This window comes from Vanessa tameamea, chromosome 10, assembly GCF_037043105.1.
Source record: "Vanessa tameamea isolate UH-Manoa-2023 chromosome 10, ilVanTame1 primary haplotype, whole genome shotgun sequence".
Classification (NCBI taxonomy): domain Eukaryota; kingdom Metazoa; phylum Arthropoda; class Insecta; order Lepidoptera; family Nymphalidae; genus Vanessa; species Vanessa tameamea.
In genome coordinates, this window is record NC_087318.1 from 13174552 (window position 1) to 13194624 (window position 20073).

The 20073-nt window shown below is 33.4% G+C and overlaps 1 protein-coding gene across 1 annotated transcript in view; it reads left to right on the top strand.

Annotated features, from left to right (window-relative positions):
- The window catches only part of LOC113404272 (1-phosphatidylinositol 4,5-bisphosphate phosphodiesterase classes I and II), a 90533-nt gene that overhangs the window by 5565 nt on the left and 64895 nt on the right, over positions 1-20073 (top strand). The window contains exon 3 of the mRNA XM_064216052.1: positions 17526-17663. Coding sequence (XP_064072122.1) covers positions 17526-17663 — 138 coding nt within the window. The remainder of the gene's footprint in view (positions 1-17525; positions 17664-20073) is intronic.

Sequence of the window (20073 nt, forward strand, 5' to 3'; positions counted from 1 at the left end):
AATTTCTAAACGTATGTGAGCTCAGTTTTAAGACCAATGAGAATACAATCGTAACGTGACAACAAATATCTACATACATAACGATAAACACACAAAGTCGCTTCCTTCTTCTGTCTGTATCTCCGCTAATTTCTTCTAAACTCTTAACCGATTTTCATGCGGTTTTCGCTAATAGAAAGGGCGATAAACGAGAAATTTGAGGTTTCAGATAAAATACCTACCCAAAAATTATATGTTATATACGATAGTATGTGTCTATCTTCTTAGGTGCACTCATAATTACTATAATTAAATTGTCATTTACATTATCACATTCGAATGAATACTTTAGAAGATATAATTGTTTCCAATTTATTTACAACAAATTGTTCGTGCTCATTCGCTGGAACAAAATAAATTTAGACCATGGCACTTAAAATTAACCAAATCTGCACCTAGAAGTCTGTGATGAAAAGTAAGGTAAAGGCTTATTAATGTTCCACTTCTTGGCAGAGGCCTCCTCTTCCCATTTGAGGGATAGGTTTGGAGCTTACTCCACCACGCTGTTCCAATGCGGCCTGATGGATTCTCATCCACCACGTGCAGGTGTCCTCACGAATCTTTCTTTCGCCGACGAGCACGAGATACGTTATAAGTATAAATTAACCACATTAATTCAATGACGCTTGCCGGGCTTGAACTCAGAATCATCGGTGATGTTTCACGTCTTGTCCCCATCGGGACTCTTCATTTTGATGTATGTTTTACAATAAAATGATGACAAAGTAATTTTCATGTGTTTCAAATTTCATATGACCTACTTATATAGACTTATAAATAAACGTTATAAAATACATATACCTACTTTAGATTTTCTTGCTAAGCGCACTTCTCATTTTCTTTATTAGTAAATTGCACCCGTCCGCAGCCGGGGCCGCTCGCTAGTAAAATACAAATACTTTTTATATTTTACTAATCCGCTTGCAGTGCTGGAATCGATGGCATAGACTACCTACCTTAAATAAGTAAATTTTAAAAGCGTAAGAAAAACGACAATGATCTCTTATTCGGATTTTGAAGATGCTAAAGTTTCCTTTATTACATTTTCACTAAGAAAATAAAGAAATATATTGTGTTCCTTTTATTTGAGTTCTATTTTTTTTTCGTCGTCGTTGTTACATACGGTGAGACTGATTAACTTTTCTTTGCAATTCAACTCGTGCGCGGCGGTAAAGGTAAACATAGCAGTTTCGGAATAAAAGTGGTTTCGCTAACGCGTAAGCGGGGCCGGCTATAAAATACAGCTGGATTATTTACATTGGGTTACATATAAATAATTCAATTAATGACAATCATTATTAAAATAAATATTATAAAAAACAATTAATATAACAATGTATGATATAATTAATTCGTGATAACTGTTTTTAGTAATCGAGGTTTTTTTTTTATATAATCGATTACATTAGCAACATAAATCGATTCGTTAACCATACAACAAGTCTATAATAATAAGGTTTAATTGCATTACTATAGGATGTCGACTATAGTCAAACTCCTGAAACCAACGAATTGGACAATTAGAAGAATATTAAAATATATTGTGATTTAAAAATTGAACAAGATAATCGTACGCTATCCAATTAGTAATATTATAATTCGACATAAACATAAATAAATAAGAAATGTAATCTTATATATATAAATATTATTTTATAATGTATAAATATATTTTTTTATAATAAAGGTGTATTATATAGCATGTCATGAAAGCGCGGTCTGACATCCCCACAAAAGTAAACCTCTATCACTGTAAAGTGCTCTTAAAATCAGCAGCTTTTTATCTGAATAGTGCGACTCTAAAAATAGGTTACATTTGTCGCAAAACTCATGTGCACCTTAAATGCGGTTTCGTCTCTAGGGCGTAATTTATTCATAGCAAAGAAAAACGCGTATACTCGTAGCCTTCTGGTAGAGTTTTGCACTTAAGATCTTTTGGAATAAACTGTTGATCGCTACATTTTTAACCTTTATTTTAAGCATATTGTCTGTACCTGTTCCGTTCGCATTATTGATATTTCTATTTTCCTCTACGACAAGAATGGGTACGAAAATAGCTTAAGGGTTAATTTTCTAACCTTTTAAATCGCTAGGTGTCTCATACATTGTTAAGCTATTCAGGCTTGTTTCGATTTTTCTTTGTTAGTGCCACCTCTTTTGATCTTTATTAATATGTCATAGAGCTGATTTCAAATCGCAGCTTTAGAAGAGTTATTTTCATGATATCATGTAAAGCTTTTATCTTTATACGTTGATAATGAAAAGACATTTGGCAAGCGTTTGATATTCAGAGGGCACCGTCATTGATGACGTGTCAAATAATCGGACACACAAACTTTCACATTTATTATAATGGTCACATTTTACGCGTGCTTCAAACTTAGATTTCGTAGAAATATCACACATACCGTCACAGTATGAATGATTCCGAATACGCAGAAACTCTTATAGGAACTGTATTACTGAAATGTATAAGCTTTTTCGTTTCGAAACATTCATCAGGGTTTGTAAGTTTAGCGAGCGAGATTCGACCGAAACGTTGAGTAATGAATTGGAGGTACGATCAGAATGTTTGATATGTTTATTTAAACTTGAGCGTATTTGTGGAATTTTAAATTCATCGAGAGTGACGATGTCGATATTAACTACCGCCGGCGCTGAAAGATGGATTTTTATTTTATTTATAATCTTCTATGTAGACTGTGGATTGGATGAAATATTTGACACGTAAAATGTTAAGTAAATGAAATAAAAACGCAATTTGCAAACCGAGTAATAAATCGTACGTAAAGAAAATAAGCTTGATTTTCTGCAATAAACGCAATTTGGGATCGGTCGAGCGGAGCCGTGTTCGTTATCGATTCTAGGTCACAAATTAATTTTAGAAAATTCTATCCCGCGGTATCTCGGCAACGAATGTGTACAGCGTCCATACAACAGGACCAAGACGCTGTATGACTTTCAATTCGCTTGAAGGGTTATTGTTCTCGATTAAAATAACTTTCGTTCGATTTCAGGAATGGCGGACGAAAATATTGGCTTTGAATACGAGTCGCGAATTTGGATGAATTTTACGTTCGAACAATGACTTCCTATTTTTCTTACTAACAGTATCTAAAACAGGATATTTACCATGTTTAAATATCCCGTTTTAGATACTGTTAGTAATAAAAATAACCATGTTAATTTAAAATTCCTATTTTTCTGTTTATAATGAAATTGAAACTTGGAAAAACAAATTCCAACAACATGTAGCCGTGTTAAAATTGCTTCGTTTCGACAACACAATGCCACTGAAATATTGCCGTATTAATTTTGTACAACTAGATGTATCACATCAGTTCGATGACACTCAATTATCGATAGAAGCTGAGTGAGTGATCAGCTGTCTTGTTTTAATCAATTGATCCCTACGAACGGGAACGGGGTTTATCTTATTTTTTAATTATAATTTAAATTGATCATAATATATAACAATAATCACGTCATTACGCTGTTATTGCATTTTCTTTTTGTGTGGAAACATTTTAAAAAATAATTCTTAGAAAATGTGGTACGTCTTCGAATTTTAAAATAATTTTTATTAATCATAAAAACAACTTCACTTCAAATTTTGTATACGGAGAAGTTCGTATTGTATTAGTCCATGTCAAATATACAACTCTTGAATCACATAACGAATACATCTTTGATGCGATTTTTAAAGATTAAGAAATGGGAACATCTGAATTATTTTTGCTGTCTCATGAATAAATTCCGCAGTATTAAGACGTAATCCAGCGAAGAGCCTGATTAAGTTTGATCGCCTTATGAATTGGACTTTTTAATGTTTCCGGGATTTTATTGAATGCTTTTTGAAGTTGGTTTTGTTTAATTTGCTTTTAAGTATTTGCCGTACAAAACCGCCGTCGCTCTGTCGGTAATTTAGCCTCTCGAGCGATTTCCTTCAGTGTGGCCTAACGACTCGGACGCTTGTGGTTTTATTATATGATTATTATTTTCCGCTTATCCCACGCTCGATAATTTTGCTGCGTCGACGCTTTAGCGTCTTATATAAGAAGTACGACTGAATACTTTACACATATGTAGTAATGTATTCAGTTATCTAGATCTCGCTCGTGTCGAAGCGCTTATGATACGGTCGAATAATTCGTTATATTACATACTAGAGTATATTACATTTAGAAAATTGATATTTTTTTATACCTAATTCAAAATATCTTTATTCGAGTAGGATCATAAAGGCACTTTTGAATCGTCATATTACAGTGTTGAATTAAATGTATAGCTACCACCGGTTCTGAAAGTAGATTCTACCGAGAAGAACCGGCAAGAAACTCAGTAGTTACTCTTTTCCATCATTTTACACAGTAGATCGGTAAAGAACAATTACATTTATATATATCCTGGCTAGAAATCAATAAATAGGCTAATCCAAGGCTTTTTTATCTTTAATATAATCTTTTATTTGGTAATTTGCTTAAATAGTTAGTTTAAAAATGTATTAGTCTGACTCAGAAATTAGTTTATTTTTATATACATTATTGTATAATTCGATTGCGTGCGTCCGTGATATTACAGGCTATATTTTAACAATTATTTTACAGTTAGGGTAACATTACACAAAATGTATGATCGAATTAAATATTTTGGGGCTAATGTATATTATTATAATCTAAAACTCAATCATTTTAAAATTATTTATAAAATACAACAACAAAATCAACTAAAAATATTTGTGTACGTAGAGATAATTTTCTTAATTAAAGGAAATAACGTTAAAAAAAACTAGTAATAGAGATATCTGATCGTGCTTACCTATTCATGACGCGTACTTACAAGGAGTATGGTGGATTCTGGCGAGGAAGCATTGCTATTGACTTTTTTACTTCGAAGACGTTTAATGAAAATAAAAGCAGATGAAGTGGTGGGTTAGCTTGCGCCGTCGCCGTGATCACCTCCCGAGACCATGCTTTCATAGCGCTAGTGTGGTCCTTATTGGCTTACTTTTAATATATGTAGTTCTGTAAAATGACGATTTCAAAAGTGGTTGTAAGGGCTACTTGAATAAAGTACATTTTGTTTGATCGCGAAACTTCGCGAAACTAAATAGACTGAATTGTGTCGATAAAATTCTTAAAAATAATTTGCGATGCACATTTGTAATCTCGGCTGCGGATTGCCCGTTTGACCGGAACATCGCTGATATGTCACACGACCGTGATAAATGAATAAGTGGGTCGACTAAAATACCAATTACTAAAATAGCTCCTATTATATTTTTGTATTGTTGTGACACTTTTAAAAATTCACGTGAGTATTATAGCCCGTTTCGTCCGGGCGCCAAACTTGAGCGGTGATTGTTGGCTTTAGTTTGTCCAGTAGGTCATAAAGATACTTTGATCTTTGGTCGTTTGGACTTTAGCCACGACAAGCTTATGACGATAATAATTTACTGTTTGCCGTCGGTTTGATATTTAGACCGTTGGCGTTAAGTCATTTCAATCAAGTTGGTGGTAGGGCTTTGTGCAAGCCAGGCTGGGTAGCTACCAGTAAGCACTCATTAGATATTTTAACGCTAAACAGCAACATTTAGATTTGCTGAGTTTTAATTCGAAGCGAGAGCTGAGTGAGTCAGTGTGACAACAGGCGCAAAGGGTATAATATCTTAGCTCGCAAGGCTGGTGGCGCATTGGCAATGTAAGGAGTTATTAATATTTCTTACAGTGCCATTGTCTATGGGTGGTGGTGACTACCTACCATTTGCTCGTCCGCCTATATTTTAAATAAGATGATTTCATTTTCATAATTTCGCCATGGCACAATATTTCACCTGCGACCATTTCAATATCAAGTCACGATACCTTACTGGGACTACTTTTTGGAAATGGGCTTGGCCTTTAAATTTAAGCGACCGAGTACGATATTCATGTATTACGTAGTTCGGTTTTTATCTGTAGAGGCCAAGGTCCCGTTGGGAACAACTGTAATTCTTATCTGGAAGTGTCAAGGTCTGGAATACATAATATATTCGTTTTGAGTATTTATTTATTGCTGTTTCTATACTAATGCATCGGACTCGATGTAGTAAAGTAAATGAGTGAAAAATAAATTGTTTTAAGCGAGTGTCGCGGATTCAAATACGTCTATTTTTTTAAGACTGTTATAATAGTTTAACTAGTAAGAGTGCGCTGACTTATAGTAAAGATTGTTCTACCACGCTGCTATTTATTCCCAGATTAAAAAGGTGGTTTTGAAAAACTTGTCATATATTTTGATTTTTTTGCATCCAGGAGACTAACTGCTCTCCCTCTTTCAGGTATCCTTATTCCATTTCTTTCACGCAAGAGAAATTCTGTATAGTCATACCTCGTGTAAGAATTCTCAGATGGTGCTCAAATATTTTTATTTTCAAATTGAATGTTCACTAAAACGAAATTGCGGGAGCGTTGCGGCGTCTTTCTATAAATGTTTAATGTTTTAATTAACTATTTTTATTAAGTCATAAAGTACATTTTTATTTTCTTACTTAATCGTGTACAACTTTACGTACATTTTTGATGACGTAACAGCCTCGACAAAATGTTGATTAATTTGTTATTAAAGTAAACGTCACTAAATGCCCCGCTGTCGAACAAAGGCCTCTTCAGCTCTTGAGGAGATGGTTTCGCAGCTTATTCCATCACACTGTTCAAGTTCGCTATTGGAAATATACGTGGTGGGATTTCATACTATATGTAAATGCAAGTTATTTCGTGTTTTCCTTTATCATTAAGCATGAGATTAATTACAAACACAATTAATCTCAAGGCATATGATACTCAGTTGTATTGGAACAAGTTTGTCAACTTTGTTATAAGAATGTGCATTCCCGGTATTGGTCAAAGTTTATATATTTTTTGTTATTCAAGTCTATCTTATATGGTACTTTTATATTGTTTTGGTCCCATGGTGCTCATCCAGTATAAAACGTCATAATTGGATATGTGTCCATAGAAAATCGATGATCGTTATTTTGTCCTGTAATTGAATAAATAAGTAAATACAGTTTCCACATTCAAAATTGAAAGTGATGGAAATCATTCAGATATTTATTACACGATCTTTTGAGTCCTGCTTTTTTTATTAAGCAGGAAATTTTCGAGTATTTGGTATTATTGCGTATGACTGTTACAAGAATTTTGGTAAAATTGAAAACATATTGCCATAGTATTTTATCTTATCACAGAAATTGAATACATCAATTATTTATAAAAATAACTGATTGAACTTCATTTGAATTATTCCTGTATGTATAAATGAAATGAAAACTAAAACATAATATTTTCTATAAAGGTAGCAAGGGAATTTATGAGGACAATATGTAACATTGAAATACATACAATACCCAATAAATTATTTCTGCAGTCGTTGCCAGCCAAGATAGCTAAGAATACGTAAAATACATACGCCTTCCTTGCTTACTGAGGTTCTTGCCGGTCCTTCTCAGTGGACCAGTGGCAGCATTGCATTAAATAATGAAGTGGTGTAAAAATTAATTGCTTTTTAGACAATGTCCGATAACCGGTTGGCAATATGTGGCAAACAATTACGCCTGTACTGTACTGACTGTACTGTTTACTCGCTGGCCGGAAGCGATTCCAGAAGACAAGACGCTCGAGCGTCGACCGCGCTTCACCGCATCTTTTGTTCTATGCTCTCGAATTAATTTCTGCTCGCTCTTTTTTTATAATTCATTTGCTTTTCGTATCAACTCGACGAATGCTGTATTTTGTTCATATAATTACCGAGTACATTTCAATGCGGATGACGCATGTATAAAACACATCCGATCTATGTGAGACTCGATTAATATAAATAGATGAAATTGCAATAATAGCAACATCTGCCGTTGTCACGTTTATAAATCTTATAACCGGGAATACCTGGCCTCCAGGCACGAGCCGATTACAAAACTCGATTTATCATACATTTGCAATTAAATGGGTGTTATGTTACTGTTTCATATGTTGAACATTTGGTACAAATGTATATCGTTTGCCAAAGAGGAATACGAGGTCGAAATCTTCGTCTTACTCAGTAAACAAAAAACCTCAATAGGCAAGATATTATCATATAATATTTTTTATCCGCTTACGTGTTGAAATTATTAAACTTGGTAATAATGTAAAGTATGAAGCAATTTAATACTTAAGTCACAAGTTGACCGTCTCCAAGTATAGACAGAATTAACAAATGTCCTTAGGATATAGCTACTTTACAAAAATGAGCCGCAGTTATTAATTACCATCGCACGTAGCTACGAGCGATTCTGCTTACAGCGACCGAATCTTCAGAGAACCTTTATAAATATTAACAAGATTACGTTAAGTCCGTAAGCTAATTTTTGTTTTTCATCAAATGACTATGTACAATGTTTGCAAAGATTCATTTTGAATTAATCTGATTATCATTTCGATTAGCGAATATTTCTACTTATTTATTTACCTGCCAAAAATATAGTTTTGGTAGTGTGCCGTGTCGCTGTCATTTCCTGTCCAATTACTCCGCGTGCCACAAATGCCGATTGTTCAGAAAATAACAAGACGTCTTCCCCAAATGGTCGGGATAATGGATATCGCCTCTATACTGCTACTGCTTTTCTCGAGTTCAAAATGAATTAGGCATGGAAGCTGTTTGTGGATAACATCTCCGCTAGCTTTGTTGGATGAATTGTCGTCCGTTCTCAATTTATTTTCAAATTATTAATTAAAGTATAATTGATATCTATGAGTACCCAAATTTACGTAATACAAGACTTTGAGTGAAATTGTCATCTCGGTAAAATATTATTTTCTATTTAATTGAAGTCGTGTTATTATGGCACTATAAACATTTTTGTCATTAACAGGAAATTGTGTCATTATTGTTATTAATTAGCAGAGCTCTTCCCATTAATTAGCTAAGTGCTTATGCTTGGTATTAAATGGCGATTATGCGATGCGACGTGCTTTCTATTGTGGCTTTAAGTCCTGAGTTTAATGTTTATTCTAACAGAACTTTGACATAAAGTTACACTTTAAAAAAATCGAAATAAAGTATTGCTATCATCAAATAAAAATATGACAAATAATATAAGGAAAATACCGGAAACTCTATACGACTTCCGACGTTCCAGATGTTTTTGTTTTATTGCTGCTTTATCACTAAAAATAAGTCTTAAATGTCTTCATATGTTACGATTGCTTTGTAGCTCTAAGACAAATAATGACATTTACGTTTGGATCGTTTCGTGATAGTTTACACTGGGTGTCACTGTTTTCAATGTTTGCAATTGGTGCTTAAAGGCGTAAGTACATTTAAATAATTGTTTAAACGGTCACCTGGCGGGAAGATTTCGTCTTGCAAATAATTGAGACAGAGACATGATATTTCAGTATCCTGCTGAAGATTAGATGTCAATTTATATAATTGTATCCTCTACGATAACGAAAACAATCAAACTCAAACTCGGAGGAGGTAGACGTGTTCCTTTCACTTGTAACATTTTAATTCACAAAACAATAGTAAAAGTAAAAATTATAATAAACAATTGTGATACACGGTGTTTACTATTGACATTCAGTTAAATTTGTGATAAAAATCATAGTGAAAGTGTAAAACAATGATGAAAATAGAAATTTAAAAGTGAATTCTTATCAATGTTAAGACAGTGACGGTGTATCAAATTGTTGGTGTCTACCATATACCCACTTTTATATATTATAAAATATAAATTAGTCAAATAAACAGCGCTTTTTCGCAAGTAAGATCAAATGTAGATTGGACCAGTGGCATAAAATTGGTATACGCATACGATAATACCCGAGTTCAATCCTCAGTAAAAACAGAAATATTTTTACATTTTAAACAACATTGTATTTTTCTTCGCATAATTATAACATTTAATATTATAATGGCAGAGAAACAGACATCGTGGGGATGCTGCAATGTAAATAAAGACAAGGACGACAAACATATGCAATGTATAGAATGTAAAAAAAAGTACCACTTTGGTTGCTTGGGAATTGATTCTTGTACGAAAGTGTACACAGATTGGAATTGTCCCAAATGCAGCAGACCTAAACTAAAAGGAACTAATAATGATGAAACTCCAGTTAAACCTTCCATAAGTCGTACAAGTTATAAAATTACCGATTCAAATGTGACCAAAAGATCATCAAAAAGACAAGCGCTTAGCTCTCCAACGTCACCTATAGTAAGTGAGGGACCTTCACAAGAACTGATACGAAATGTCATCAACGAAGCAATTAATAAACAAATGTCAAACCTTATGACAGACATTAACAAAACAATAAAAAATTCCATAAGTACTCATTTTAAAAACTTAGAAAATAAATTTGAAGAACTTCAAGCATCAGTTTCTTTTATTAGCAACCAGTACGATGATATGAAAAAACAACATGATACTCATTTGGAATTAGTTAATAAATTAAAGCAAGAAAATCAAACCCTTCAGTGTGCAGTGACTAACCTAAAAAATAAAGTAAACTTAATGGAACAACATGCACGAGCTAATAATGTTGAAATACAATGTGTTCCCGAGTCAAAGAACGAAAATATAATCAATGTTATAAAACAACTCTCAAAATCTGTAGGATTCAATATTAAAGATAATGAAATAGTACACTGTACACGTATCGCTAAAATGAATCCAAAAACTACAAGACCCAGATCTATCATAGCACAACTCAGCGCACCTATGATTCGCGACCAACTATTAGCGGCAGTTATAAAATTTAACAAAAATAATCCCTCCAACAAACTAAATACATCCCATCTTGGCATCGCAGGTAACAAGGCTCCCATATATGTATGTGAACATCTATCCGCATCGAATAAATCTCTTCACGCTGCCGCTCGTCAAAAAGCAAAAGAATTAAACTATAAACACATTTGGGTTCGTAACGGGCGCATATTTATGAGAAAAACGGACAACTCCGACTACAAATTAATTAATAGTGTGGAATGTCTCAACAAATTAACCTAGACCTAAGTTATATTGGATGTAATTACGTTGATTCATTGCAAAAATGTTGGCATTAAATGTATATTATCAAAATGTTAAAGGTCTTCGTACAAAAACTCATGATTTCCATAGAAAAGTGTGCTGTAATAATTATGATCTTATTGTATTGACTGAAACTTGGCTATGTTGTAGCATTTTAAGTGCGGAACTATTTAGCGATAACTATAATGTTTACAGAAGAGATAGAGACCGACTCAATTCGAACAAAAAACATGGTGGGGGAGTATTGGTAGCTGTAAGTACTAAACTTAACTCTCGGCGAATGGAATCCTGGGAGAGTTCTTGTGAGGATTTATGGATCACAATAGACATAAACAAAAATAATAAAATAGTTTTGTGTGCTGCCTATATCCCCCCACCGGTCAATAAATCCGTATTGAACAGATTTATAGACAATATTAATCGTGTTTCAGAATTTACACATTACAATACGTTTATCATTGGAGATTTTAATTTAAGCTGCATAAACTGGGATTTGGTAGGCAAAGCTAGTAACAAGTGCAATTTACCTTCTTTGGCTCAATCTCTTGTAGACTTTTCTCAAATGAACTCTTTTTGTCAAATGAATCATATAAAAAATCAACAAAACAGAATCTTGGATCTCGTTTTCTTTAATAGTGATAATTTTAAAGTTACGGTTAGCTCATCATCAAATGTATTGAGTCGAATAGACCCTTTTCATCCACCTTTAGATATTAGCGTCAACATGGATATCAATACAGCAAAATTATTAGAGTCAAACTCCAAATATGTAAAATATAACTTTTTTAAGGCTGATTTCGTAGCAATAAATAGATTCCTCAATCATGTAAACTGGGCAGAAAAACTTTCAGTGTACAATGACGTCGATAGTATGGTAGAAATATTTTATTCTGTCATACAGTCTTCAATAGAACAATACGTACCCAAAAAGACACACAGAAATAAAACTAAATATCCTCCATGGTTCAACAAAACTCTTATTAAAAGAATTAAAGAAAAAGAAAAACTAAGAACAAGATACAAAAAATATAAAAATCCTATGGACGAGATTTCCTTCATAATTCTAGAAAAGAGATGTGAGAAATTATCATTAGAATGTTATAACTCTTATATAAAACGCTCAGAAGATAACATCAAAACTAATTCTAAATATTTTTGGACATTTACGAACTCAAAAAAACAAAACAATTCTCATGCATTTCCATCTACTATGACGAGAAATAATGTCGAAATTTCAGGTGCCAGTAACATTTGCAACAACTTCGGTTCACATTTTTCTAAAATTTACAATAGTAATACAGCTACCCAATACAACGTCAATGATATCCTAGCTAATATGTTTGATGACGCTAACAAAAGCTGTGTCTTATCATGTATTCAGCTAAATGAACACGAAATATTGAAGAAATTACAGAACCTAGATCCGCATAAAGGTGCAGGACCGGACGATATACCACCAGTTTATTTAATTAACTGCGCGTCATCTCTGGCTGAACCTCTAAGAATAATTTATAATGTATCACTCAGTTTGGGAGCATTTCCAACTAAGTGGAAGGTGGCAAAAGTTGTTCCCATTTTTAAAAGTGGTAATAACGAAAAAGTAGAGAACTACAGGCCTATATCTATTCTTTCGGTGTTCGTCAAAATATTTGAGTCTTTAGTTTATCCGTATATATATGCCCAGTTTAAAGGTGGTATTAGTCAGCATCAACACGGTTTTATATCTGGGAGATCTACTAACACGAATTTGGTTAACTATACTGAAATACTAATCGAGTCTGTTGACAAAAGAAAAAGAGTTGATGTAGTCTATACAGATTTTAGCAAGGCATTTGACCTGGTTCCCATTTCAGTTCTCCTTACAAAATTATCAGTATTTGGCATGACTGGATCTATATTGGACTGGTTAAAATCATATCTCTATGATAGGTGTTTCTATGTAGTTGCAAATGGATATGAATCTATAAAATTCAACATAACATCTGGAGTCCCTCAAGGCTCACACCTGGGTCCTTTACTTTTTAATATTTTTATCAACGATCTACCAAAAAGTTTTCATCACTCAACACCTTTCATGTTCGCTGATGACCTTAAACTCCTAAAGGTTATTGAGAATTTTGAAGACGCTAGTCGCTTACAGGAGGATCTAAATCGATTGTATCATTGGTGTAAGGTGAACGGAATGGTACTCAACACAGAAAAATGTTCTTGTATATCGTTCACTCGGAATAAGCCTGAAGTTAACACCAGTTATTACCCATACGTCATTGCTAATATCCCTCTAAAACGCCTTAATACTATCAGGGATCTTGGTGTGATTTTCGATGAGAAGCTTACATTTATTCCACACATAGATAATATAGTCACCAAAGCCTCAAAGATGTTGGGTTTTGTCCTGAGGAACAGCAAAATATTCCGAAATGTACATACCAAAATAATTCTATATAATAGCTTAGTAAGAAGTATACTAGAGTATGGTAGTGTCATTTGGAGGCCACACTATGCAACACACTGCCTAAGAATAGAGAGGATACAAAGGCGTTTTCTCTACCATCTGGCGTTCTCTCAAAGAAAGGCTAAAGAACTCTCTTCGTATAATGAAAGGCTAGCATTTTTTAATATACATAGCTTGAGCCAAAGAAGAGATTTGTTGGATTTGATGTTTTTATATAAAAGTCTTAACAATATCTATGATAATCCAGATTTAGTATCTAAGATTAAATTTAATGTTCCCTATCGATATCCACGCAAAACAATTAATCCTCTTACAAGACCTTTTCGAAAAACTGTTTTGGGCAATAACTCACCAATTTCCAGGATGTCTAAAATTCTAAATGATAGTTGTAAACATTTGGACCCTTTTAGGGACTCACTCAAAACATTTCGTTATAAGTTTTTGTTCAGCGATAAATTAAATAAATAATTTTTACATAAACAAAATATAGGTAATGATCTAATTTTTAATATAATGAACCACCTGTAACCTAATTTTTATATATAGAGATTTTAATAATTTTTACCAATAAGTTAATACGTTTTTAATATAATGTAATAAATGATTTATAAACTTCCTAATATTTGCATGCTGTATCTGCCTTAAAAGATAATGCATTTAGAATTAAGCTACACTGTATTTCTTTTTACCCAATATTGTATTAATGTAATTATCACTGGTGGATCTTAAATAAATAAATAAATAAATAAATATTGATAATTTTCCAAAAAATATCCAAAAATATTTTTTTGTGACTTTGACCTTATTCAAGGGCAGTTGCGTACCCTACCATATATAGGTTTTGCGACAACTTTTAAGATGTTAAAACTTTTAAGTTTGTACAAGTTTTATTGCTGGGTATCTCGTATTCGGTGATACATATGTATCTAATTTTGACTAAGATGACACGGCTATAATAACTTGACAATTTGTTTCTTCAGTTTGCTTCGTAATTTGTTTCAGCCGACTTGCGACTGCGAACCTATAACAGTGGAGCTAATATGTACATATGTAGAACTCAAAACTTACCGCAGAACTCGATCGTTAAATGTAAGAAAGTGGTGACTGCATGATGAATAATAATGATTATTAAATTGACTAGTTAATAGTCAATGAAATAAAATAATCTTACCAGGATACCGCATAAAAATGTCGTATTACCTTAAGTCTGGCATTAGGTTTCGTATTCTTACGGAATATTACTAGTCATGGCAATAAAACATTGTCAACAATATTCTTAATGATTTGCGTTAAAATCTTTAGTTTACATCAACCCAACCCATAATATATAAACTCTGTAAATCTTTACATAATATATTTTAAACCAACATAAAAAATGGAGAAGGTTCTCGATTTTTCGGAATATTTTTTTATATATGTTCCCCTATTATCAAATAATTATCAAAGACGATTTCTTAATTATTAATCGCCATTTGAAGTCGGTGCCTTTGGTTGATGGAGTAGTTAAATTTTGTATTTGTTTTATCTAAGGCACTGACTTCAAATGCTAATTAAAAATTAAGAAGTTCAATATTATTATAATCAGGTTGGTGTTAAAATAGTTTATCGTACATTACTTAGAATTTGTTATGTTTGTTATAGGTTCTGATAGGAAATCATATGTAAATGTTACCAATTATTTTGTGCGTTATAGTTTCCGAATGTTTATTTGAAGGCGTTTTTCTTTTTAATGTAAATTTATTATTAACAAAACTTTCTGTCCGTACACAAAGTTGCCCATTTGTCGTCCGAAAGACAGACCGAAATAGGACAGGGGTCGAATACCCCTTTTTAGTTTTATTTCGCGATTTTCCTGTGCAATCATTCATTAGCAAAGGTTCCTCTTTTCAAATGATTTCATATGTTCTGTTAGAATCGGGTTGGACTTTTTGTTAATGTGAAAGACTCAAAAGTAGGAAATAATACGTGATGAACATCGCTTTGATATTATGAAGTCTGCGCTCGTAGCAAATAATCGTCATAATTAAATATATTTACAATGTCATATGTAATGGAAATTAATTGTAAAGCTATGAATAGTACTTACAGCTAAATATATATAACCGCTATGAATACCGCCCGCTTTTTACATTTGAATGTTTAATTGGCATCGATAATATGCTTTGGTAAATGATAGAAGAATCTAATGACAAAGACAAGGGTTAGTGTAATTATAATGAAAGGGACTAATCGTTTCCTTTGAAACAAAGTAATTGCATCAACGAAGTTAAGAAACACAGGGAATACCAAGTAGATGGTTATATTGTGATAATTTTACTTAAGTGATAGTCTGATAATGTCCCACTTCTGACAGACATCTTAACTTGTTCAGGGGAGACTACCCCCACGCCCAGTCACGCGATTCCACCGCGATGATGCTCCGTATGTTAACTGGTTTTTCGATATCACTGAGTATGATACAAACTGTGAACACTAATTTTGTAGTTGAAAGTGTTATTTGATGTTTATCATGAGTTGAACTTAAGATCTTCGCGGATTGATTTCATATCTTATAATTAGCGGAGTCAACATTTAATTATGAGTTTATTCGCGACCATTGTGACTGTGTTTGAGGATTTTATACGATATTTCTAAATCTCAGAATAACTGTTTAAAAATAAAATAAATCTGCCTTTGTGAAATTTTAAAATATTACTTTTTATAATTATGCAACTGTTTAAGACTTTTCTGTTGCCTAAATTACGAACTCACTGAGATTTACTACATTCACTCTCTCGGGTACATTTCAAAGTTGAAGTTTTGAGTAATAAACTACATTTATTATTTTATTTGCAAAATTATACACCAACAAAAAACTGGTTTTAGTCTAAAGTTAGTAAGATTCAACTTTTATGGTTTTGGAATTGGTGCAGACCGAGACTGTTTCGAGAAGCTTCTACTGTTATCTTTTGTGACACTTCGCCTTTTATCAAATACATTTACTAGTCTCTTTGATTTTATGTCAAACGCAAGTAAAACTACGACGGATTAAAAATTAAATTAAATCAACAAACTGCTCTTTCATTTCAAGATGAAGGCTTAGTCTATCGCGCTAAATACACACCTGCAGAATTAGTTACGATGTGTTACCTTCACCCCCAAAAATAAATAAATAGATTATGTACACGTAATATAAATGAGTAAAAAGACCACCTTATTGTTAGGCATCAAGCACGTCGCCAAAGCGCTACCGACTAGTTCACTCACCTTTCAAATAAGATGCTTCAATTTTAAGAAAAGCTGTTTTGCGGTAGAATATTTGATGCGTGGGTGCTACCTCCCCAGATAGACACGCACAGAGCCCTATGTACTACCATCGAGGCTCTATTATATTCATAAAATTGCCTCATAACAGATTTATCGTTTAGTAGTAATGGCTATCGATTAGGCTTTCTTGATTTCTGTTTGTCTGTTTTCGTCTGATTACGTTTAGATAAGTTATTTAAAAACCTACTCTAGTAAATATTAAAATGATACATTCAGAGGATTACTTTACCCAACGTAAGCCTTAGGGGTTAAAACTTAAGCCCTACGGTCTGCGGGGCGTTTATATCAGACAAGTCTTGTACTTGTCCTTTTAGTGATAGTTGATTGTTGGTAACTGATAGTTGATACTAGTGTGGAATGAAAGTCTCTGATATATGATATTGATTGATATGAGTAACTTAGAACTATATGATATAATGATATGAGCGCGCGCGGTATGATCGCTAGCCGCACACGAACTGATGAAATAATGTGAAAATGCTTATGCGACGATACATAGCACTGTACGCGCTGCCTGGACCGTGCGAGTCTTATATCACGCATATACTCGCACGTTAAGTAGACGAACGAACGAGATGTCTATGAGGTGAAATGGCCGTGAAAATAGTTAATACGTCTATTGAAAGGAATTATTGAAGTAAAAACACAAGCGTAACATTATCTCGTTGTCCACAGGATCAGAAGACGCGGAATGTGGTCCTTATCGGATCCCAGGGGTCGCTGGAGGAGAAAACGGTCACCGTGTGTTATGGCGCTGACTTCGTTAACATCACCTTCGTGAATTTCTGCTGCACGAGAAAGGAGATAGCGAAGGTACCAACAATTTCACATAGTGGTAGACTGTTATGCAATACTACATTTATAAAAACATAGTTCCGTGCAACGTGAAATCGTTAGTATGCCTTTGTAGACTACTGAAACTTCATGTATTTATACAGATTACTGAAACTTAGCAATTATTGTAGACTAGGTGGCAGGGCTTTGTGATAGCCGGTCTTTGTAGGTACCACCCACTCAACAGATATTCTACCGCCAGCAATACTCGTTGAGTGAGCCAAAGTCATTGCTGCCGGTGGGAAGCACACGGAACATAGCGTCTTGTTCCCGAGGTTCGTGGTGCGAAGGTCATGAAAGTAATGGGGAATATTTCGTACGGCATAAATGTCAATGGGCGGTGGTAACCATTTGCCATTAGGTGGCACATTTGTCCCTCCGTCTAGATATAATATTATATTAACAAATAGTTTTTTGTTACATATTGTAAGTTATATGTTTCACGATCCCAATGCTAAAAGTTCTGTTGCGAATGATTTATATGTTAAAGGTTAAAAAATGTTCATAAATAAGTTTGATATAAAAATTCATCAATTATAATTTAAACTTATGTAATCAACGGAGAGTACAAGTTTTTTCGACGTCCGTTGTCTCCACGGCCAGTATTTTTAAGTTTAGATAAAATTAATTGCAACTAAAAGTTGTCAGGTAATTGCTGTCACGATATCTTATGAACGTTGTTTGACGCAAAAACTCAAAAACTCTAATAAAACAAACTAAACTTTTGATAATATTTAATTTTAATCTTTTTGTGCAGATAAGTTTTATAACTTGTCACAAGTTTAAATTTGATTTTGGTACAAAGAAAGAAAATCAATTTATGTTTATTTATGTTTTAAAAGGAATTTATTCTGTGAGAGATACATATATTTTATTTGTTAAATCAAGAGACTTGATGTGATATATATGTATATATATATCATATATATATCATATATAGCGCGTTGGATCGTTTAACCAGATTTAATATAAATATATATAACAGAAATCTCTGAATATGTTCTTTTCTAAATTTTAAAATCTGGTTTGACACTAAAACCGCTCCGATACTTTTGACTTGTATAATGCGTAGAACGATTAAAGCACAGGCCCACCTTTTCGTGTTCATGACAGAAACATTTTCAGCTATCATAACTTCGAGCTGATATAGAATCTTTTTCGTTGATATATTTATAATCTTGTCCCGGGGTCGCAGTTGCATTTGTAATTACTAACTATATTATATGTAGCTTTTTATTAAACTTGTTTTGTGAGCGTGCGAAAGTATCACTTAACATTTGCTCGTTTTAACCAGACCTATGACGTAGTCATTTTAAAAGGCTTATAAACTAAAACACTGCAGATATATAAAATTTTATAATTTATACAGACGGTGCATTGAGCTTAAAAAATGATCCAAGTTGATTTAAAAACCTCCCGAATCATATTTTTCGTAATGATCACGTGTCGAGACTGGATTTGAAAACGCGGTCGTTTTGAGAAGAGCGCGGCGCATCCTAATTTATTACATCTATCTCATAATCGTTACAGACTGCGTTGTGTTTCAGCGCGTGTGTCACATTAATTAATTTTGGTGTCAAATGTTACGTTTTGGTTGAGGGTAGAGGCACTAAGCGGTGCACACCTTACCGCAATCTAAAGTGACATTCTAAACGCTATAGGTATGCCGCGTCGCAGGAGGAACGAATATAGAACGTGGAACGGTGTATCGCTACACAAGATATTTCTTAATTAGCTTTTATAAACTTAAAGTTTCCGTAGCTTCTGAAGGTTCGGCTCTATACATAATTTAACGAACGGAGATGGAAGTTTAATGAACGGCTTAGAATACCGTCCGCTTTTCCATCGCAGGATAATCCCTTCGAAACGTGTGCTACGTCTCGCCTTGTTATCTATACATCACATTGTAACAAAGGCCGCGTGGGTCGTTTAATGTCTTTTTAATATATCAGTCGATGGGGAAATGTTATGGAAACTGGTAATCTGAATTTGTTCGCCACGTCATGGGGAGGAGTCGAACTCGATGACTTCAATAATTCATTGCTTGGAGTTGTAGCCATTAGATAATTAAAAATAAGAAGTACATTCCGAGGCGAAATAAAGTTTCAAGATCCTTTGTCATATATAACTTGTATGCATTGTAATTCTCAGTACATAAATAAAAGGAAATTAAGAAGCAGCAAGCAAAGTAAAAGGTAATTCTAAAAGCTTATTATTATGTTGCTCAGCGTGGATAATGTGGTAACTTCTAGTCGGATTTAGACAGATTATAATAAAAGTTACCATTATTAATACTTATATTTGATAATTCGCTCTGTTCCGACTAGAAATATGTGTGTATTTCATAAGCCTTTAAGCTTTGTAAAATTAAGGTAACTCATATATTTTC